This window comes from Biomphalaria glabrata, chromosome 1, assembly GCF_947242115.1.
Source record: "Biomphalaria glabrata chromosome 1, xgBioGlab47.1, whole genome shotgun sequence".
Lineage (NCBI taxonomy): Eukaryota > Metazoa > Mollusca > Gastropoda > Planorbidae > Biomphalaria > Biomphalaria glabrata.
The window spans coordinates 68,498,453-68,521,915 of NC_074711.1; the positions used below are offsets into that span (position 1 = coordinate 68,498,453).

The 23,463-nt window shown below is 33.1% G+C and overlaps 1 protein-coding gene across 5 annotated transcripts in view; it reads left to right on the plus strand.

Annotated features, from left to right (window-relative positions):
• The first annotated feature begins 71 nt into the window (after positions 1-71).
• LOC106050643 (band 4.1-like protein 5) overlaps positions 72-23,463 on the plus strand; it is a 38,972-nt gene continuing 15,580 nt past the window's right edge. For 2 of the 5 annotated variants that reach the window (XM_013205667.2, XM_013205669.2), the window contains exons 1-13: positions 72-432; positions 5,525-5,629; positions 6,340-6,382; positions 6,514-6,592; positions 7,503-7,600; positions 13,913-14,033; positions 15,242-15,329; positions 18,612-18,700; positions 19,789-19,858; positions 20,412-20,581; positions 21,189-21,362; positions 21,902-22,239; positions 22,475-22,663. In XM_013205667.2, the coding sequence (XP_013061121.2) occupies positions 274-432; positions 5,525-5,629; positions 6,340-6,382; positions 6,514-6,592; positions 7,503-7,600; positions 13,913-14,033; positions 15,242-15,329; positions 18,612-18,700; positions 19,789-19,858; positions 20,412-20,581; positions 21,189-21,362; positions 21,902-22,239; positions 22,475-22,663 (1,723 nt within the window). In that variant the 5' untranslated portion in view covers positions 72-273. The remainder of the gene's footprint in view (positions 433-5,524; positions 5,630-6,339; positions 6,383-6,513; positions 6,593-7,502; positions 7,601-13,912; positions 14,034-15,241; positions 15,330-18,611; positions 18,701-19,788; positions 19,859-20,411; positions 20,582-21,188; positions 21,363-21,901; positions 22,240-22,474; positions 22,664-23,463) is intronic. The other 3 variants (XM_013205668.2, XM_013205670.2, XM_013205671.2) reach the window with 2 other exon arrangements.

Consider the following 23,463-nt stretch of genomic DNA (forward strand, 5'->3'; position numbering starts at 1 on the left):
GCGGAATGAGGTAAACTTTTCACCAAACCTTACCTGCCCGGAAAAGATCGGAAACCTCCGTTACGTTCCGTGAGAAGGAAGTAGATCTAGAAATCTAATCGGTATATTCAGACTTTTTAGAAAGCTAAAAATGTACAATTGATCTTCTAAGGTGGACTGGCCAAGCCTTTCGGAAATTATTTATGGCTTCTCATTTGTATTTCTGAAGAGTTTTTCTTGCTCATTGTTTCATTCATCTCATTTTATTTAGCTTGATGATTAGATTTTAAAAGAATGGCGGCATTGATCCGCTTTTTCAGTAGGCGTCGAACTCGCCGACCTCAACAGGAGACTTATGATGGTTTGGGACAAAAACCCGTACCAAAGAAGAAAAATGCCTTAGTCTGTACTATTATGCTTTTAGATGAGACAGATATTACTGTGGACATTAATGTAAGTACTATTGTTACATCTATGCATATGGCTTTATTATAGGACGTCTGTAGAGTAGTGTCTATACTCTACTATACTCAGACTCGGTAATCTACACACTGTTTTAGGTTTATTTTGACAACTACTGTAAGTACTGTAACTGTACTGTCAGTACAGTCAAAAACAGTACTCTACAATATAGTCTCCACTAGAGTAGAGTCTAGATCTCTAATAACTATTTTTTACTAAATCTATATAGTATCTATATAGTCTCTAGAATCTAGATCTACTTATTACTAGACTGTCTAGACTGTAACTAGCTAGAATCTAGGTCTAGTCTCTACTTTGTCTTATTTTGCCATATTATTTAATTTTAATATTAATATTATTAATATTAGATCTATATAATATAATATCATTAATATGTTATAATACATAGTCTATAGATCTATATTATTTTAGTTATAAAAACTATACTGTAATTTATAAGATAAGTGATATATGATAAGATATTGCATTTATATTAAAATATTATTTTAGAGTCTATTTTAAATATATTATTATATATATATATTATTTATAAATATGATTAAAGTCTAGATCTAATATAATTCTTCTAACTAATATGTTTTCAAAATCTCTATCTAGATTAAACTTTAAACTCTGTACTTTTTTAATTCAATTTCAGCAAAATATTTTTCTGTCACTTTGTTTTTATTATTGAAATTAATAACTTTTTAAAGTCTAAATTGGGAATCGTATAAATATGGTCCCTACCCAAATAATCTTTCATTCTTTGACACTACTTTGATCTTGATCTATACTATATTAAATTTTATTTATAATGGACAACTTTTGCATTATATTAAAGGGAAACTCCGATAGTTTTTCAAATTTTAGTTATTGACATATTTAAATTCTGCGTAAAAAGTTGTAATAGTAAACATTATATCATTTTTTATTTAAATGCTCGGAAAATTTTATATTTAATAAATTAGACAGAAAATTCTCCACGCCCCCCAAAAAACGGGGTTCTGCGAGATGTTTTTAGTTTTTAAAAACGTGACGTCACGAAGGTGCTGGCTAAATATAGATCTAGACCTATATAACCGATAAACTCTCTAGTCTAGATCTAGACCTATCGGATCGCATTTATTGTTACGCTTCACAGCTAGATCTAGTCTCCACGTTGATTTATAATCGGTCATTGTTTATAAACCTCTATTTCTACTTGAAGAAAATTAAATATTGTTCTTCAGCTTGTTGCAGTAGTTCCAATCACAAAGATAAAATCAGCAAGTATGCTGATACAGAAATTAGTGTCTCTTTTCATTTGTTTCCAAGAGATGAAGTTTTAAAGGGAAAATTTATTCGCCTGAAGAGCAAATATTTTACAAAGGCATTAGCTAATTCCTGTTTGTGCTCAAACCATTTTGAGAGAAGCTGTTTCAGCAACTTCATTGCTGTGGAAATGGGATTTAAAAAAAAAATTGAAGTTAATACCAGGTGCAGTACCAACAATACATTGGATTTCCAGGCCAAAGAATTCAATTAATGATACTACTGAGACATTTTAAACAACTGAAGTTCATAAATATAAATGAAATCAGATTTGTGAGCTAGAAATTTACTACGAATACTAGATCTACTATTAAATTTCTTATTTAATAAGTAGATCTATCGTCTACGAAACTCAATTCCAACTTTTTAACTTTTGACCTTGGGGGTGTGTCTCGCCGGCTGAGCCAGCGTCAAGCTCTCATCACTTTTTCCATGTCAACCAATGTTAGGTCGAAACAGCACAAAAAAATCATAATTTTATTACGGTCAAACATACAGTCATAATTTATACACCATTAGAAATTTCTTTTAAAGTATTTTAATGATGTAATAACGAAATTTTTTTTTTTATCAAAGATAATTTCTTTTTCGCCTCCCTATCAATGAGTATCAATAGGATTTGAGTGCACCGTCGTGACGTCACACAGAAATTCAGTGAAAATCTGACTGTTTTGGATGCGCAGAAAAATTATGTCACAAAAACATCAATTACTAAGTTATTCTTGCAAATTAAAAAAAAAGAATAATATATTCATTATCTATAAATCAAAACACATATTATATCAAAAATTGTCAAAACCATCGGAGTTACCCTTTAAAAAGAAGTTGTACAAGTATAATAAATCTTTTAAAATGAAAAATGCATGGCAAAATATGTATTTATATTTTTAACAAATGGGCAAATGAGATTGGGCTAGGTTCACATTTTATGATTTTAGGACTCCAAAAATTTGTTAATCATACAAAAAGGACTTTTAAAATACATTTTCGTATAATTTCCCAGTAGAGGCTAGAAATTTTTTTTTTTTGTCATACTTTTTAATTTGAACTTATTGTCGTAAATCTAAGGTAGGCAAAAGTTTTTTTTGTAATTCTGCAGGAGTTCAAGGGGCAGCCATCTTTGTTATTGTTTAAAGACTGTAATCTTGTATCTTGGGTTTTTGTTTGTTTTTATTTTTGAAGCTAAATAATATGCTAGATATCGCTATACTGGTACCATCTAGTCCTAATAAGTCTATTAATTAGACTCATAATGTAACTTCTAGAACTAGATTAATTACTATATTAATATGACAAGGTTCTTAAAAAAGGCAATACAGGTCAATTAATTTTTGGTAATAAACTGTGCTGATATTTATTGTAGGCCTAGTTAAATTTAGATTCTCTATATCAGAATAATTCAGAATAGATATAGACAATATTTATAGATTTTAACAATTAAAAAGAAGACAGAACAATAAGAAATGTATTGTATTGATACCAAGTCAAAATTAAAAGAAAAAATAGCATTGCTTTGAAAACACAGAAGTAATGTTAATTCTTGGTATTTTTAAGACACTATCTTGGGATTTCTTTGGAACATAAACAATAACAAAATAGTACAAAGATGGCTGCCCCTTGAGCTCCTGCAGAATTACCGTTTTTTTTTACTGTAATTACTAAGCACAGCCAAGTGACTTCATTCTTCATACACAAGAAGTCTTGCTGCCCAAACGTTAATACAGTTCACCAACACCCTTCCCAGTGTCACCCCAGTCCCAGTTTCTTTGGTAGCCTGAAGGATCAGCTCTTAGTTCCTATAGATCTCTTTCTTTTCACTAGCTATACCTCAACTGATAGAACTTTCTTCTCATCAACATTTCTAGTTTTGAACTGTGTGCTGGTGTGCACCTAAAGTGCCTGTGCAAAGGCAGGGGTATTCCAATAGAATAATATTAAATATATATATATTAGGGGTGCACTGGATAGTACTTTTTGATATCTGGCTGGGGCCGGATATGACCGGATAGTAAAATTTGATATTCGGCTGGAGCCGGATACCTAAGTGTCTTGTTAATAGCTTGTGTTGCTGAACATTTTACGAAACTGTTAAATAACATACCTATATTGGTTGGTATTAATTTTTTCCTTTTATATACCTTGTTGTTTTAAACTCTGTTACTGATTGATTTATTCAAGCTTAACAGTATTTCTAAAAATCTATAGCATGAGTGTGTCTGTGTGTATGTACGATGCCACCAACTGTAAAGGATGTGTGTAGGAAGGTCAATGTAAATAATGTTAGTATATATTTAACTAGTTACTAATGTAAATCTCTCATAAGTAAAGTGAAATCTGCCTTGTACAGTGGTCGGATGTATGTGTTCCTGAATTTCAGACTAACAACCTGGTCAGATATACCTAGTGAGCCTACACATGTAGTCCTAGTGTAGTATGTATAGTTGTTTGTGTTAACCATCAAGCAGTGAAAAAAATAGTAATAACAAGGAGTTAATTGACTGTCACAAATTATTAAGAATAAGCAAACTCTTTGTCCGGATACTCGTGTAGATGTTTGGCTTGAAGTCCAGCCCCGCCCCCTTCCCAATTAAGATTAACTACTAAGTAAACAAACCTAGTTCCCTCGTGTGACCTCTAGAGCGTGCTTACGTCCATCGTATCTGACTTGGGGTCACCTGTCAATCAATGAACTCAATGTGATGAACTAAACAAATAAAAGGGGGAGGGAGTTGTTCATCTGGAAATATACCTAGTTACATTAGAGGTGTGGCTCTTGTAGTCCACCCCCCCTAATAAAGATTAACTACTAAATAAACAAACCTGCTTCCCTCGTGTGACCTCTAGAGAGTGCTTACGTCCATTGTGTCTGACTTGGGGTCACCTGTCAATCAACGAACTCAATGTGATGGACTAAACAAATAAAAGGCGGAGGGAGTTTTTCATATGGAAATATACCTAGTCCTAGTTACCTTAGAGGTGTGGCTCTTGTAGTCCAGCCCCCCTAATAAAGATTAACTACTAAGTAAACAAACTCAGTTCCCTCAAAAGGTGTGACCTCTAGAGAGTGTCAATATGCTGACATAAAACCTACGTCCATCGTATTTGACTTGTGGTCACCTGCCTATAAAAAAAAACTCAATGTGATGGACTAAACAAATAAAAGGGTGGGAGTTGTTCATCTCTACCTCTGGAGATATACCCGCACAGCTAAACAGACGTCTGGTCAGCATGACGTAGTCAAGGAATGTAGCATTTTAACATGTTAACTAACCTACTCAAAGGTCAAGACAAATTGAAAAAAAGTGCCAGCCATTGTTGCTCTGTATGTAAAGCGCATTTATGATGTAAAGTTTCATTTCTATTTATATTAAGTTATTAATACGCCTTGTTTTTATTATAAACGATAATGGTTCTATTTTTTATCACATTATTTTGTTTTAATACAAACATTAATACATTCTACAACAAACATTAATGTAACGAGGTCCGCTTTATGCATATTAACTATGTGTATTTTTTACTATCCGGTTTACTATACAGTATTGATATCCGACCAGAGCCTAATATCACCGGATAGTAAAAATGCCGGATATTCGGCCGGAGCCGGAGCGACTATCCGGTGCACCCCTAATATATATATATATATATATATATATACAGAGAGAGAGAGAGAGAGATATTCATTATTTGTTCTAAAATACATTCAAATCTGTTAACATGCTTATATATAAAAATATGAAATTATGCCAATATTTTTCAATGTTTCTTTCAGAAAAAAGCTACTGGTGGTACACTGATTGAGCAAGTATTTTATCATTTAGATGTCATAGAAAAAGACTATTTTGGATTGCAGTATACTGATCATTACAATGTTAATGTAAGAAACCAATCTGAATATTTTGAAGCTTAAAAGGTTTTTGTCATCAAATTGTAAATAAAACAAAAAAACTTCTTATAGAAATATTTTTTTTCTCTAAAAGTAATACATTTAACATATTTTAGATTATTATTAGATTTTTTAACATGAAGTAAATTTAATTCCTATTCCGAAAAAATGCAATATAACCTTTGCAATATAGTTTGCAAAAAAAAAAAATGCTTGTTATATTCTGGGTAGTGATAGGCTATTTGCTTTGTCACTTTCTATGACAATTATTTTTCCTGCAAAAATGATTAACATGTAATATAATATTAATTTATAACAACTAGTAGGGAAAGTTTAGATAAAGAGATATGTATCTAATAGTATAAAATAGTTTTACTTTAGTTTATAAATGAAAAAAGAAGCTATCAAACCTTTGTAAGACTGTGTTGGGAGGCTTGTGTTATTCAATAGTTCAAGCTATAATTCTTATAATACCATTTTATATATATATATTTGAATTTCTGTATTATGTAAGAAGAGAATATATTATGTCAAGTTCACTTGGTTTTACAAATATATACCGATATAAATATGTAAACCTTAGGGCAGGTGCAAAAGGGAAACTTTACTTTTTTTTTTTTTACTAGAAATATTAATGAACTTTTAAAATATATAAATAAAATATTAATGATCTTTTAAAATGTGTATTTCTTTCCTTTCAGCATTGGCTAGATCCAACAAAGCAAGTCAGGAAACAAGTGAAAAGTGAGAAAATTTTTACTATTTACATTTCACCTGACAAACTGAGTCTGTTGTAAATTGAGATATTATAAATATTTATTAATATCAACATAAAACCACAAAATAATTTTTTTTTTTTAAATTTCAAATTTCAGTTGGTCCACCTTACACTTTTCGGTTTCGAGTTAAATTTTATTCTTCAGAGCCAAATAATCTTCATGAGGAGCTGACAAGGTATATAACTACAATTTATTTTTGTTGTTGATTAAATACAATGACATCTTGTTTAGTCTAGCCACTATTTTCCCTTTTCCCATTAGATTTACCACTAAAAAAAATTACAAGGTTTACAATACTGGAGATTTTCCATTTGTTTGAGTATTTGGGAGAAGGTTTCTGTATTCCCTTCATGCACTTGGTAAACACCACTCAGTTCAAACCCCTTTGATAGTTAGACAACTGGTATATACCTCTCAGCCATAGATCTTCCTTATCTAACCTAACAGTAAATTATGCTGTGACAAATGCCAGATTTGAATGTCACAGTATTTTAAATATTTTATTATTTTTAGTATCTTGTTGCACCTAATCTTAATGTTTATGCTTTAAATGGCATTAAATTGGTAAACTTTTTCAAAAGAGAATTCTACAAATTTAATATTAATCTGTCTTAATGTTCAAAAGTAATTTACATATATTTGAAGAAAGTTAGTGACCAACAAATACAGTGTTTAGCTTTGTTGTGTGTACTCCAAAAGAATCACTGACTTTTCTAATTCTATATCCCATCACTCTATGACCTCACTCAGAAGTAAATGCTGAAGCTGTCAGTGACTTCTATTAAGTGATGTCATTTTTCTGTTTTTTTTCCTTTGCAACATTGAAAATGAATAGAAACTGAATGTTTTGCTGAATAGAGATGCCATGTGGTGATTAAGAAGTTAAATATATTTATATGTTTTTGAACAAATTTCTTCTTTTTTAATTGTCTTCTGACAAAATACATTCACACTTACCATTTCAACAGTCTCTCCTTTATTCTATTGTTGATGTAAACTATCAGCTGACTAAATAATGTCCTTGTGAACATTCAACTTTGTTTTCTTTTGAAATTAAATTGATTACTTTTATTATTTCTTTTCAGGTATCAGTTTTTCTTACAGTTAAAACAGGATATATATTCTGGGAGGTTACCCTGTCCCTATGAAACATTGGTGGAACTGTGTGCATTGGCCCTTCAATGTAAGTTTTATCTTTATTTCTTTTGTGTCTGCTGGTTTGATTTTACATAATTCCCTTTATACTCACTATTTTTCCTTTTGTTTCTTTAATAAAATAAATCAATCTTGTTTTAGACTCAGAAGAGTGCTATTTCAATTGGTTAAGAAGTCCCATTGTAACCTATATATTCTGCCACTTTTGATGGAGACAAAGAAATTTTGTGCAAGGGTTTTTCAATTTTTGGCAGTACCTTTCCTTTTTTTGGTATCAAATAAGTTGCATAATGATATTTTTGGAATTCATTTGCTGCCATCTCTCTCTCTCTTGTAATTGAGCTTTTTAATATAATATAAAGATAATAATAAGGGCTTAACATAAAGAAAAAAAAATGTGTTTGTCAGATTTGTTTTTTTGTGTAAATTTAAACTAAGAATTCTGTACAGCAGTTTAGTCCCGGCTTTCTAAACCTCCCCACCTACACCCTTCTCAGTTTGACTATTTTCTACTCTTTCTTCCCTCATAGTCTTATCTAAAGATAGAACAACTGGTCTTTGATGTAGCTGCACCTGAAAAAAGAGTGTACTTGATGTTTTAGAAAAGAAACTCTTGCAGTGTTTCAGTTTGACTTCTTATTTTGCTTGTAGCTTTTTTTTTTTCTGTTGAATTTTTTTTTTTATATGTGCACAATTATAGAGATACTCTATTTTCTAGAGATTATTACTACATAGACTGAAAAATGAAAACAGACATTTTATTTAGAATAAAAATTCTCATTAATCTTTTTCTCAATAAATTCTATTTCAATATTATAACTTTTCTCTTAATAGATTATTTTCCTTTTGCAATCTCTCTTTCTCTCAATAATTTTTCATTGACTCAATAGTACCTCTTTATCTCCATATGATCCATCAACTACATTAAGTGCACCATACATTTTTTGTAATAGCTACACAAGAGTGTCTCCCAAAAACAAAATGTCTAGAACTACTGACTATCAGTGAACATGTTCTATTTGTAAAACTGATGTAAAAAAAATGACTAATTGTGTCAATGAAGCTGTTACTTGCTAAACAAATTAGTCATCACATGGCCCAGTTTGTTCTGGTAGACTGCATCTGTTGTATGTCAGGGCAAAGACCTAATTACAACACTCTGTTACTGATTCTAATACTGATTCAAGCTACAAGCAGAGCCTTTGAAAATGATAGGACTTTATTTGATAGCACTGCATATTTTTGTTTTTGTGTTAAGTCCTCAAATGAAATTCTGTGGTCCCTGAAACTAAAATTATACCAACCCGACTTGCAGATTTTTTCCTTCTATTAAAATTTTTATTGTGTTTTCTAATTGTTGCCTTGATGTTAAAAAAAAGAGTATGCGAATGAACTGCCCCAAACTTTGCACCCAAGTTGTCACAACACATAAAAATAAAAATATCTTAGTGTGATCTAATAGTTGCCCATTTCACCTACTGTTAAGCCTATTTCTTGTTTCAATGATTCTTCACCTCTCTCGCCTCATCAGTTAAATCTTCTAGACTAAACCTGAGTCTTCCCTGGGTTGCAGTGTTGACACATAGATTGTCGATAAGGGTTTTAGATAAAACTCTTACCAGAAAAAAAAAAAGAATATTGGAAGATCTTTGGTAGTTAATGCTGACTTAACATATTTACAAAAAAATATGTAACAACAACAAAACAATTGGTAGTGCTATGACGATGTATTGTACCAAAAAAAAAACAACAGCAACAAAACAATTGGTAGTGCTATGACGATGTATTGTACCAAAAAAAACAACAGCAACAAAACAATTGGTAGTGCTATGACGATGTATTGTACCAAAAAAAAACAACAGCAACAAAACAATTGGTAGTGCTATGACGATGTATTGTACCAAACAACAACACTTGGACATTATTTTATCTGGTGATTTGTGACTTTTGTTTTGAAAGCTTTTAACAGAGTGCCTTTAAAAACGTAGTACAGTAGTAAGTTCTCAATAAAAATTCATGTTTAATGTTCTTCACTAAAGAAACAAAAATGTTTTGGTTCTAACATATTTTAAAACACTTTCTGAACACTAGTAGATATTCCTTTAGATTGTATTCATTGTAAATAGTCAATCCATTATTAGTTCAGTCTTGTTCCCATCCAAATGACATAACTAGACTTAGTCTCATGAAACATCGGCACATAAAAATGTCCAAACACATCAGAATAATGTCAGCTGGTTATCTGATTGTTGGTGTTAGAATTTAGCTCAATCCATGCTCACATTTGTTGCTTTCATATTCTGTTGAGATTTCAATATAAACAACTTTTGAACAACATATAACAAATGAACAGAATTCAAGACTGTATCTAACAGCAGCAAATGTTTGGAATTAATACTTTCATTACTATTATTCGCATCAGATACATCATAATGTCACTTTGATTTCTAACAACAAATGAGAAGTGTGGATCTTTTTTATAGTTTAGAATCTACTTAATAGTAGGCCTACGCAATATTTTCTCTCACTTTTGTTCCACTGTATACTGTTCCGTTCGTGTGTAACTTAAATAAACTTGTCTGTCTCTTTGGTTCACCCCGTGTGAGATACTGACACTATGTTGATTACTTCTGATCATGGTGTGCCATTAGGACTATTCAGTTGTACCATTAGGACTATTTAGTTGTACCATTAGGACTATTTAGTTGTACCATTAGGACTATTTAGTTGTACCATTAGGACTATTTAGTTGTACCATTAGGACTATTCAGTTGTACCATTAGGACTATTCAGTTGTACCATTAGGACTATTCAGTTGTACCATTAGGACTATTTAGTTGTACCATTAGGACTATTTAGTTGTACCATTAGGACTATTTAGTTGTACCATTAGGACTATTTAGTTGTACCATTAGGACTATTTAGTTGTACCATTAGGACTATTTAGTTGTACCATTAGGACTATTTAGTTGTACCATTAGGACTATTTAGTTGTACCATTAGGACTATTTAGTTGTACCATTAGGACTATTTAGTTGTTGTTCTTTTTCCCTCCACGACTTTTTTTTTCTAAAATTATTTATTTGATAAAACTTCGTTTGCATTAAATCAACTGCTTCATAGGTGAATGAAACGTATGCTAAATGAAATAACTTTTTGATAGATGAATCAAACATATGATTAATAAATCAAACTGCTTGATAAAAGAATTCTAACATTAGAAACAACAGTAAACCTATTAAAATGATATTTTGTACTGCTACCTCTCTGTGGCTCTAGCAGTCAGTGTACCAACTATTGACATGCTTTTTGCAAGTTTATCTTTGTTGACCTATTGACCTTTACTTAAAGGTAGAAGTCCAGATATCTTTTGGGAGAAGACTGGGGTACGATACTGGTGTTCAAATATCAAACACCTACCTAATACTTTGGTGTAATAGACGGTATTGGTATGTCCAGTCTCTTGCAGAAAGTGTTGAAGTCACAGGAACGAATGCCAGGCTACTCTGAAGTCATTACATGTCACTGCTCGTCACGTTGTTTTGCAGACGTGTTTTGTCCAATAGAATGCTGGTGTGTGTACAACTTTGGTTGCGGTTGATGTGTGATTGGAATAAAACAGCATTCATGACACACCCCCCCCCCCAGTGCAAGCGATGAATAATGTGTTGGACTCCTGTGGATGCAAGACATTATTTTCAGTTAGACCTAGATCTACTTCTTTTGTGTGGTCTTCACATGTTACACGATGTGCTGTGTGCTCTACATATATATATGTTACACGATGTGCTGTGTGCTCTACATATATATGTTACACGATGTGCTGTGTGCTCTACATATATATGTTACATGATGTGCTGTGTGCTCTACATATATATGTTACATGATGTGCTGTGTGCTCTACATATATATGTTACATGATGTGCTATGTATGACTGTGTTTGTTGTTAGTTGTACCTAATAGTTTATTCCTGTTAGACATGAAAATATTTGTTGACTTTATTGCGCTGCCAGAATAACTGCTTTGTTTACTTTTAAATCTGTCAACATCTTCTGACAATTACTAGTAGAAACGTCTACTCCCCTTCCCTTCTTACTGTTGGAGTGTGGTTAACCCTCACGTTATACAGACTAAATAGACAGACATTTCATTAGATTGTCTGTGCAAGTATTTTTCTCTTTCCATGCTGCTCCCCCCCCCCCCCCAAAACACATCTTTTTCTATCCTGTGTTCCTTCCCTTTTATGTAGGACGGTGACATCCTTGTGATGATTACCACCAAGATAAATAACTCGTCATGACATCAGCGTCGCTTTCGCCGGTTCTCTCGTTCTTTGTGTACGAGTCGCACTGTGTCGCGTGTGGGCGGGCGCTGCCTGCTGTCCCCCTTCGCCCTCCCTTCCCCATCTCCTTCCTAGTCTGTAATGTTTACTCACTTGGAAGTTAGTCAGTGACCTATTACAATGTGCGCTCAATGTACGCCAGCTCACGTGAAAACTTTATGGAAAATAAATTATGAAAACAAGATGGAAAAGGTTTAATGAATGAATATTTTAGACCTGCCTACTACATACACATACACTTATAAGACTAGTAGATCCAAAGGATGTATAGTCCGTGTGATATGCCTACAAAATACACTTATAGGGCTAGTACATCCAAAGGATGTATAGTCCGTGTGGTATGCCTACAAAATACACTTATAGGGCTAGTACATCTAAAGGATGTATAGTCCGTGTGATATGCCTACAAAATACACTTATAGGGCTAGTACATCCAAAGGATGTATAGTCCGTGTGGTATGCCTACAACATACACTTATAAGACTAGTACATCTAAAGGATGTATAGTCCGTATGGTATGCCTACAAAATACACTTATAAGACTAGTACATCTAAAGGATGTATAGTCCGTATGGTATGCCTACAAAATACACTTATAAGACTAGTACATCTAAAGGATGTATAGTCCGTATGGTATGCCTACAACATACACTTATAAGACTAGTACATCTAAAGGATGTATAGTCCGTATGGTATGCCTACAACATACACTTATAAGACTAGTACATCTAAAGGATGTGTAGTCCGTGTGGTATGCGCATCTGGCTGTCTTTTAGATGTTCCCTAGCTGTAACATCGCCCTCTTGCACTGGAAGCTTGGGTTAGAACATAATAGGCTACTTCTCATTCATGATGGAACATCCCAAACGATATGTCCAGAGACATACTTTGTCTTCAACTACATGCCTACCAGCTCTACCTATACAGCAAGACCTACACAGCTATATCTACCATACATAAAAGCCTACACAAGTATAGGTCTACCAGGTGAGGCCTACACAGCTATAGGTCTACCACCCGTAAGACCTACACAGCTATATCTACCATACATAAAAGCCTACACAAGTATAGGTCTACCAGGTGAGGCCTACACAGCTATAGGTCTACCACCCGTAAAACCTACACAGCTATATCTACCATACATAAAAGCCTACACAAGTAGGCCCTATAGGTCTACTAGATGAGGCCTACACATCTATAGGTCTACCACACATAAAGACCTACAATCTTGAGCTGTATAATACACAACCTACTGTAGTTCTGGTAGGGTTCAGTAAGCAAGGACCTTTTTTTCATTCTTGTTGCTCCCCCATCTTTATTTATTACATTTCTTCCAATAGAGGAAATCAAAACCATTCTCTGCTGTGAATGAACTAAAGTATATTCTAGAACTCAACTTCTGATATATACCTGTCCAAAGTTAACTGTCAGTCATCTTTTGTTGTTGTATTGAAGGGGGGGGGGGGAATGCAGTAATGGATTTGAAATGTGTGACAAAAGATAAGGGGGACAGTACATGCAAATATAAACATGACAAAATATCTCATAGGAATAAAATATATACTAACATGCAATAACAAAAAGTATATATAAAGTATAAAGATACATAAATACTGATAGATCTAGATAACAAGAATACATACTATACATCAACTCTTCTAAATGTATTCAACAAGAATAACAAGAAACAAGTATAAAAGCATTTAAAACTAGTTTAAAAATGAGGGAAACTTCAAAGGCAACTTCATTATAAATTGAAATTAACATATCAATGAGCTGGAGAAAAAAACATGTGTCTGTCACAAAACTGAAAGCATCACTCCATCACTTATTTCCAACTAGATGCAAGACATGTTTGGGACACAACAAAGTGTCTGATCAATTCTCATTTCTATTGTCTCTGTCTCATCCAAAGTGAGACCAGTCCATCGTTCAATGTTGTGTTGAATTAGATTTATTGCTTATGAAAGCTAAACAAATTGTTTGTTTCTTTACAGCTGAACTTGGTGACTATGACCCAGATGTTCACTCCGCTGGAACTGTGTCAGAGTTCAGATTTGTGCCAAATCAGTCGGAAGAGATGGAGATAGATATATTCGAAAAATACAAAGACTGCAGGTTACATACACTTCTTTGATTATTATTTAATTCTTGGGGAATTGTTGAATTCAAAGTTTTATGGAATTCTGAATAGAGGGGGACTTCAACAATCAAAATGATTGAATAATATGGATATCTCACAAACTTATTCCCCTAATTATGAAGTTGTCTGGGGGTTTTTTTTTGTGTGCATGTTTCTTCAATATCACTTGCCAGAATACTTCTCTGCAACAGATTTCTTTGGCTTAAACAAATTTTTTTTTGGGTCAATGTGACAAAGAATGTAAAGTAAAGTATGGTCAACAAGGGTGTCATGTGTGCCAGCACAACAACCAAACCGCCTTTACTTTTCCTGAACTAATGTCATATACCCATTAGAGCTGGGTGGACACCCGAAGATAAATTAAAAATGACAGTCTTCACTAGAATTTGAACCCCAGACCTCGGTTCATAAGCCTAGCCCTTTACCTCTCAGCCACAGCGCCTTAAAGAATATGCCATAAAGAAATCCTGTTTTTCAAGAATTTGGAAGAAATTGACTCTGTCATTCTATTTAAAACTTTAAATAAATGGTTAGAGCAAGTACTAATGATTACAACTCAGTAGATAATTAGTGTCTGGTGTTTTCATGACTGAGAGATAGAGAGAAGGGAGTCAGTCAGACATTCTTTGTTCCTCGATAGGCTCACTTGACCAGACTAGGCCAGTCAATGCCTACACATTATGTAATTCATACATCATGCACAAACACAAAATTGGATGTAGAAATTAATTGATTGCAGATAGCATGTTTGTAGGATTGACTGCTTGCTTTTTACTGGGTGGAGGAAAAAGGTATACTGGTCAGAAAATGAAGTTTTATTCAAGTCTGGGTATAACTGACTTCATATTAACCACTTTTTTTTTTCAATAAAAACCAAGAAGTAAAAAAATAATGAAGAGATTTGGAATGAAGCAGAACTTGTTTGGGTTCCATGTAGGATGTACCTCCAGTAGATTTGTATTTCAAATTGTTTGGATGTAGCCTAGTAGACTTATGATTTTATTTCAGAACAAGTACATTTTGTTTTCAGTATTCATAAATAAATATAGATTTTTTTCTAAAATGGACATTTATTATAATTCATTATGAATAGAAAACAAGGTTCTAATTATTGCTGTTTTTTGTTTTTCAAATGAACATGTTTACATACGTTTCTTATTCAGCATTGTTTTTCTTGTATTAGTGGTCAGACACCTGCCCAAGCTGAACTGAACTACTTGCACAAAGCCAAATGGTTGGAACTTTATGGTGTTGATATGCACACTGTAATGGTAGGTAGATTTCTCTTGACTTCATTAATGTTGTTACTTGGTATGTGTGGAATGTAAAGGTTATCAGTTGCAGGCTGGTTAGAGGGTAACCAAAAACAGCATAGACTTCAGAAAGGAATGATCTTTAATTGTTTCAACTATCCCTTGAATCTCTTTTTGTCTTGTCATAGAAACTTTTTTTTCCTTTATAATACTCGGAAAACTTATGCAAGAATCATTTATTTATATTATATATATATTAGGGGTGCACCGGATAGTCGCTCTGGCTCCGGCTTCTGCCGAATATCCGGCATTTTTTACTATCCGGTGCTATTCGGCTCCGGTCGGATATCACTACCGGATAGTAAAAATTACACCTATTTAATATGCATAAAGTGGACCTTGTTCCATTAATGTCTGTTGTAGACTGTTTTAATGTTTATATTCAAACAAAATAATGTGCTTAAAAATAGAGCCATTATGAATATGCACCAAACATCGTTTATTATAAAGACAAGGCGTGTTAATAACTTAATATAAATAGAAATGAAACTTTACATCATAAATGCGCTTTACATACAGAGCAGCAATGGCTGACACTTTTTTCAATTTGGCTTGACCTTTGAGTAGGTTAGTTAACATGTTAAAATGCTACATTCCTTGACTACGTCATGCTGACCAGACGTCTGTCTAGATGTGCAGGTATATCTCCAGAGGTAGAGATGAACAACTCCCACCCCTTTTATTTGTTTAATCTATCACATTGAGGTTTTTTTTATAGGCAGGTGACCACAAGTTAAATACAATGGACGTAGGTTTCATGTCAGCCTATTGACACTCTCTAGTGGTCACACCTTTCGAGGGAACTGAGTTTGTTTATTTAGTAGTTAATCTTTTATTACGGGGGCTGGACTACCATAGCCGCACCTCTAAGGTAACCAGGTATATTACCAGATGAACAACTCCCTCCCCCTTTTATTTGTTTAGTCCATCACATTGAGTTCATTGATTGACAGGTGACCACAAGTCAGATACGATGGACGTAAGCACTCTCTAGAGGTCACACGAGGGAACTATGTTTGTTTACTTAGTAGTTAATCTTAATTGGGGAAGGGGGGAACTGGACTACAAGCCAAACATCTACACGGGTATCCGGACAAAGAGTTTGCTTATTTGAAGAAAAATCTTAATCACGTGGTTGGGCTAGAGGCCACACCTTTTCAAGTGTGCCGAGTTACTTGAACATAAATCTCAATTAGTAAGCTGGACTAAAGATGACATGCACCTAAATGAGTGACCTTTAGCTACACAGAACACAAACCGCGAGATTATATAGCCCAGTAAGTCAGTAACTAATTATTTTGTAGAAGACACGACCAGGGCTATCTTTAAATGGAGAGCTAAACACCCCTACTCTTTATTTTATTTCTTTGGTCCTTGACACCCAATTTATTGATAGACATTGACCATTTTTAAGCCAGAATGAAAAAACACAACGTGCTAACAAAGGAAATTACACTGTCAATAAATATTACGGTTAAATAATTTTTCTAACGTGTTAACTTGAATATTACTCCTGCAGTTAAGTGTCTTGATTTGATAACAATATTCTTAATAATTTGTGACAGTCAATTAACTTCTTGTTATTACTATTTTTTTTACTTAAGATGCGTACTTAGGCACTGTGTATCAGGCTAGTACGACTTTTACACACCTGACATCCATAGGCTTACTATCGTTCCCTTTTGTAAAAGTTACTGAAACCACGAATAAAATAATTAATAAGTAATAATTAAGGAAGATGTTTCTAACATACGTTCTTTGCATTTAATGTTTCTTACGTACGTTCTTTGCACAATAAAATAAAACAAAGATGTGCATGTTTGCGTGTATGTATTTTTTTGCCTTGTATTAAAATCTTTAGAAAGAAAGCTAATTTCATTGTTTAATTCTTTTGACTTAATAAATAACGGAAAACCTTACAGTAAATTTTAAAATTGCATAAAAGAAATTGAATTATAGTACTGCAGTTAGATCTAGCAAACAAAGAAACAATATGCTGGAGCGTAAAAAAAAACAACAACAACCCTTGACCTCTAACAAATGGACGAGTATAATTTATCTATATGCTTGACTGACCATGCCAATGTGTTATCTTTTTTGACTGACACCCAACTCTATTGCGTGCGTATGCTCAAGGAAAAAACACAAACAACTATACACACTACACTAGGACTACATGTGTAGACTCACTAGGTAAATCTGACCAGGTTGTTGGTCTGAAATTCATGAACACATACATCCGACCACTATACAAGGCAGATTGCACTTTACTTATGAGATTTACATTAGTAACTAGTTAAATATATACTAACATTATTTACATTGACCTTCCTACACACATCTTTTACAGTTGCTGTCATCGTACATACACACTGACACACTCATGCTATACAGATTTTTAGAAATACTGTTAAGCTTGAATAAATCAATCAGTAACAGAGTTTAAAACAATAAGGTATATAAAAGGAAGAAAAAAAAATAAAACCAACCAATATAGGTATGTTATTTAACAGTTCCTTAAAATGTTCAGCAACACAAGCTATTAACAAGACACTTAGTATCCGGCTCCGGCCCCGGCCGGATATCAAAAAGTACTATCCAGTGCACCCCTAATATATATACAAACAATTTCTTCTCTGTACCTTTATAAGTTTGAAGGACAATGCAAATAGTAAGAATCTTCAATGATTTAAAAAAAATGTTTCAATTTATGTCTTATGCTTAAATTTTATCATAACACAGTGTTTTAATATTGAAGTAGCTCTTTCCTGAGCAGTTTCTGTAGAAATATGTATAATGCCAGGTGTGTCAGTGGGGATATTTTCCAAATGTCTATAAAATACTTTTAAATGGTATACCTCTCAAGTATCATCAAACAACCAACTCATGCACCTGACCTTAATCAATCACTAAACCTTGATACCTGAAGCAGCAAAATTTCTAAGCTTCAGACATGCAAAGCTTGTCAGCCTCATTATTTATTTAGAAAAGAAATACCCTGATATCAAACTTCACTGTCTAGGAGTCAATCTTGAGATACAATAAAGAGTGGAGCTCCCTTTGCATTGAGACTATAAGCTATGGTATTGTCTCTGACAAGAACTTAAGCTTTGTAAGGATGACTATAGGATTTAAAATAGGAACAAAAAAACTTTTTAAAAATACTGTTATAGTTCTTTGTTTAATTTAGATCAAGTAAATATATATGATAAAAATAGCACAAACATTTTTATTTAACAGGGCAAGGACAATAACTCTTACAGCCTAGGCCTAACACCTACTGGAATATTAGTATTTGAAGGAACCACTAAAATTGGCTTGTTCTTCTGGTGAGTTTATTTTATAGAGGATTTTTTCCCCTTTTTGTTGTTTTTAATTTTTTTTGTAGGAATGATTAGAAATGTTAAAATATTCTTTATTACAGTTTTCCCCTTTGATAGACTAAAAAAAAATTGTTTGAACAGCTTCCTTGTTATTATTTAAAATTTTTAGTAGTAAGCATGTGCGTAATGGACCCTGTTCCTTTGGGTCTCAAATTTGTATCCTGTGGCCTTTGTAAGAGCTCTCCAAGTGTTATAACAGGATTAGGAATTTGGCATGTAAAGTTATTTGTTTCATGAAAAGGGAAAGTTTTGCTGACAGACAGTGATGTGATTATTAAAAAAAACAGGACTAGGATTTGGAGTGTAGCAAAAGTAAGCACAGAAGACTTTTGGCAGCTTTTAGAGAAAGAGGTCAGTTTTAGTTTCTGAAGTAGAGGTGCCTAACATAAGAAAACCCCTTGTATGAGACAGGTTCAAAAGATGTAAAGAAAACTTAAATAAATCCCTGGCAGACAATGACTGTCTGCATCAAATGTGGAAAATATGCAGGTTGCAACTGGGTTTGTGCAGTAATGTGAAACACTACATTCATCTTTAATCTTTGGAATTGAAGAATAGCATTATTATGAGACTCTGAGGCTCTTAAAATCAAGGCCATCAGTTTTTATGTCTAAAAGTGTAGAACACTAGTAACCACCCAATACCATCATCATTAAAATATTTTTAACTTGTTGCGGACTGAGTTTTTTTTTTTTTTAATTTAATTTTTTTTCTGATTTACTGGACTTTGTGTTTGGCATTGTTGTCAAGTCTGATATCTGTGGTTCAAGTCCTGGTCAAGGCTTGCCTTTGTTTCATCATATTTTCTTAACCATGTTCTCTCTATTAAGAATACATGCTTGTGCTGCCAATAGCAGCATTCTATGTTGATTGTTTCAGAACTAAGCTTGAAACACACTATTCATCATTTATTAGATTCATAAACTAGAATTTTTTTTTCTTTCATTTTATTTCCTTCTTTTTTTCTATTTTCTAATCCCTTAAGCATTTTATTTTGTAATAACATTTTACTATTCTCTTTATCTTGGAAACAGGCCTAAAATGACCAAGCTAAATTTTAAGCATAAAAAGTTGATGTTGGTAGCTGTGGAGGATGATGAAAATGTAAGTGAAAAAAAAATCCTTGAATTTTTTTTTTAAACCTTGCATATCACAACTTAAAAGAAACATGGACTTTTTAGTGTGTGTACTGTGAGATTCATACATTCAGACTATTTGCTTATCTCATCTAGAGGTCAAACACGTAGATATACTATGAGCCAGTCTGGTCTACCAGCTTTTCTTTGTACTCAAACTAATACTAGTAGTAGTTCTACTTTAGTTTTATCATGATGGGATCATCCAGATGGAGACTGGTATATCTGGAGGCCATTCCCCCATTATGTTTAACTCAAAGTATTTTAATGTGTAGACTTAGTCCAGCCTTTTATTAACAAGATGTAGGGCCTATGCCACTGATAATATTTTTCTCAGTTTGGTTTAACTCATTTTCAGGCAATAGCTCTAGTTTTCATTTAAGCATATACAAAACAAGATCTGCCATTTGAAAAAAAAAATCTTTTTCACATTATATCAAGTTATGGAGATAAGCTTTTAACATTTATATTATTAAATTAGTTTATAAGACAATCAAAGGTATACTAATTTTCTCTGCCAGGGACAAAGTCAAGATCATTCCTTTCAGTTCCAATGCACCACGGAAAAGGCCTGTAAACATTTATGGAAATGTGCCGTAGAGCATCATGCATTTTTCCGCCTGAAAGGTCCAGTCAAAGGTCCAACAGGCAGGCAGAATTTCTTCAGAATGGGATCAAGGTTTAGGTACAGGTAAGGGTTAGATTCTTAAGATTTGGTAATAAATGCCTCTGTAATAGATCTATATCTTTCATTAGTGCCACACTTCTAAATCTTCAGAATTTATTTTAAATAATTAGGTCTCTCATTAATTTAACTTGCTATTATAGTATGTTCATAAATTTTAAAAATAATTTAATATATTTAATGTATGAACTCCAATGTCAGGAAATGTGGGATTGAAAAAACTTATTTTAAACTGACACAATGTTCTCTGATGGTGGTCTTTGGAGCTGGTAAAGCTGATTTCTTGCTCTGGGCTGTACTTGACTTCTTTTATTGATTACACATACTTAATGTGAAAGATTGAAATGTGTTAATAGAATATCATTTTTTATTCATTTTTATTTGCAATATCTTTTTCCTTGTAGTGTTATGTTTCATTTGTGCAATGATAAAAAAAAATGGTATGACATTGCCAAATGCTAATTATTCAATGATACTTGTGCTTTTACACATAAAAGCTTTATTCAAATAGCTACCCTGCATATCATTTTTGGGTTACCATCTTGAACTTTGAATGTTTGTATTATCTTGCAATGAAGCAGAGAAACTATCAAATGTGGCTTTTCTGTTCCAGTGGCCGGACAGAGTACCAGACAGCTACATTGAACAGGACAAGGAGGAGTGTTAAGTTTGAGAGAAAACCTAGTCACAGATATTCCAGGAGACCAACATTTGAACGCAAAGAGAGAGAGGAGAAACTGAAGAGAGAGGCAGAGATGAAAAAGAGAATGGAAGAAGACAGGGAAAGGTATATATATGGTTTAGCAGCAGACTATTTTTTTTAGCATTTGAAATGGAATGCTTGCTGTGAAATTGTTTCATAACATTTCAGCTATTTAATAATTTTTTTTATACCTTTTTTATGAAAAATATTTTTTATCACCTGTTAGATTGTTAACATGTTTAATAAAAATTATATTTTGTTTTCAAATATAGACATTAACAGAATGGTAATGTAAAACTTTAAAATTGTAATGGCCTTAGTATTTTTATATAAGCTTTCAATTGAGTCAATAACCAAAATATAGAAACATATTTTAACCAGATAATTATCTGAAATTTAATAATATAATTTAAAGTTCACATAACAGGGTGAATGATTAGAATACAATTAATTAACAAAGTCAATATTATAACCTGTATTGCTTATTACTGTATATTTTTAGATGTTCTCAGATCAAAGTGCACACGTTTTAGTTTCAAGATTGGCTAGCTATTTTTATAAGTTGATTCTTATTATTTGTTTAAAAATTATATATATATATATATCCATCTCTCTATTCACAGGAGGGCAGCTATTGCAGCCAACAAACCTTCTGTGGAAACAACTTTTGATTCTCTCCCTGATAGTGCCAGGGCCTCTATGAACAGCAACTCTACAACAGCTACTGCACGTTCTAGTGTTCGGGTTCCAGACAGCCCACCTCCACGTCCACCCAAACCTGGCACCAGGAAGGCAGCCAAGTCTTCCTCAGCTTCTTCAGAGGTACCGGAGAGTATAGTGCCATCAGCATCTGCAATTGAAAGGCTAGATAATCTCATCAAGTCCTCAGCACTAGAAAAAGGGTCTGGAGAACCATCAGGTTCTAAGTCACCTACTACAGAATGCAACATAAACTTGAAAGGTATGATACTTTTGTTTTTTCTTGACATTCAAATACTTCAGACCTGGCTTCTGCTCTGTTTAAAATCTAATTAAATCCTGATTGTGATTGGAAATAATTTGGGAACTGCTTGTTGTTCAAATAGCCATCTATTTTTACTTCTGTATTGTTAGATTAAAAGTTGATCTTATTTACAAAAATTTGTTAAAAATAGAAAAATACTAGTTGCACATTTTATTTCACTGTCTCTGAGCAGAAGAGAGTGAGAAAGCCATTGCAAAGATGAAGAACCTGGATGAAAGTGTGCCAGTCCCAGTCAAGAGAAAAGATGTCAACACGTTCCAGAATAACCAGCTGAAATTTACAGGTGGTGCCTCCACTATCCCCCCAGAGAATATGAAATGTAATATCCTCAAAGCCAAAATGGAAGAAGAACATCATAAAGGTTTCATGTTACATTCATCGCTTTAGTTGCTGACCCTGTCTGCGCCCCACTCCCTTTTCCAACAATCTTTCTTCTTTGTTGAAATTTAACTAGAACAACACAAAACATAATCTCTTGAAAGTAAAAAAATTATTTATTTTTTTTTACTGTATAAAAAGCCTTATAAAAAAAATATAATTTTGAACTTCATCTAATGACAAAAGAAAAAAAAGATGAACCTGTGATATAAGGGAAATGAAGTTGGATATTGAGATGAGCATCACAGTGAGGCATATAGATTGGTAGATAGTTCAAACACACATTTCATTTTGACAACAACTATCAAGATGGGTACTAGAGCTAAATATAGATAAGTAGTACAGATAGGTGATAAAGACCATCAACAACGATGGGTGGAAATCTGGTTCAGGAGATTATGTAGTAAGTCTTGTTGTTTTCTTCTTGGTGCCAACAGTTTTAGTCTAGATGTAGATGTAGTTTGCTTATTTGTTTCTTTGTTTTTTTTGCTTCAGTTTTTGTACACATAACAAATTAACTTTTGGCAGTCAAAATGTTTGACTTGTTTCAGTTTTATTACAACATGGTTCTTCTTGCATTCGTATTTGTTGGACTGAACAAATAATATGTCTAACCTCAAGTTGTGATCTTGAAACAGATATGGGTTTTATTTGTTGTTGTTTTTTTGTTTCTGTGTTTGCTTTTCATGTTATGGCTTATGTCCAGGGTTCGTAGCGCTCCTAAAAACTCCTAAAATCTCCTAAAAAATGAAATGTCTCCTAAAATCCTAAAATTCTCCTAAA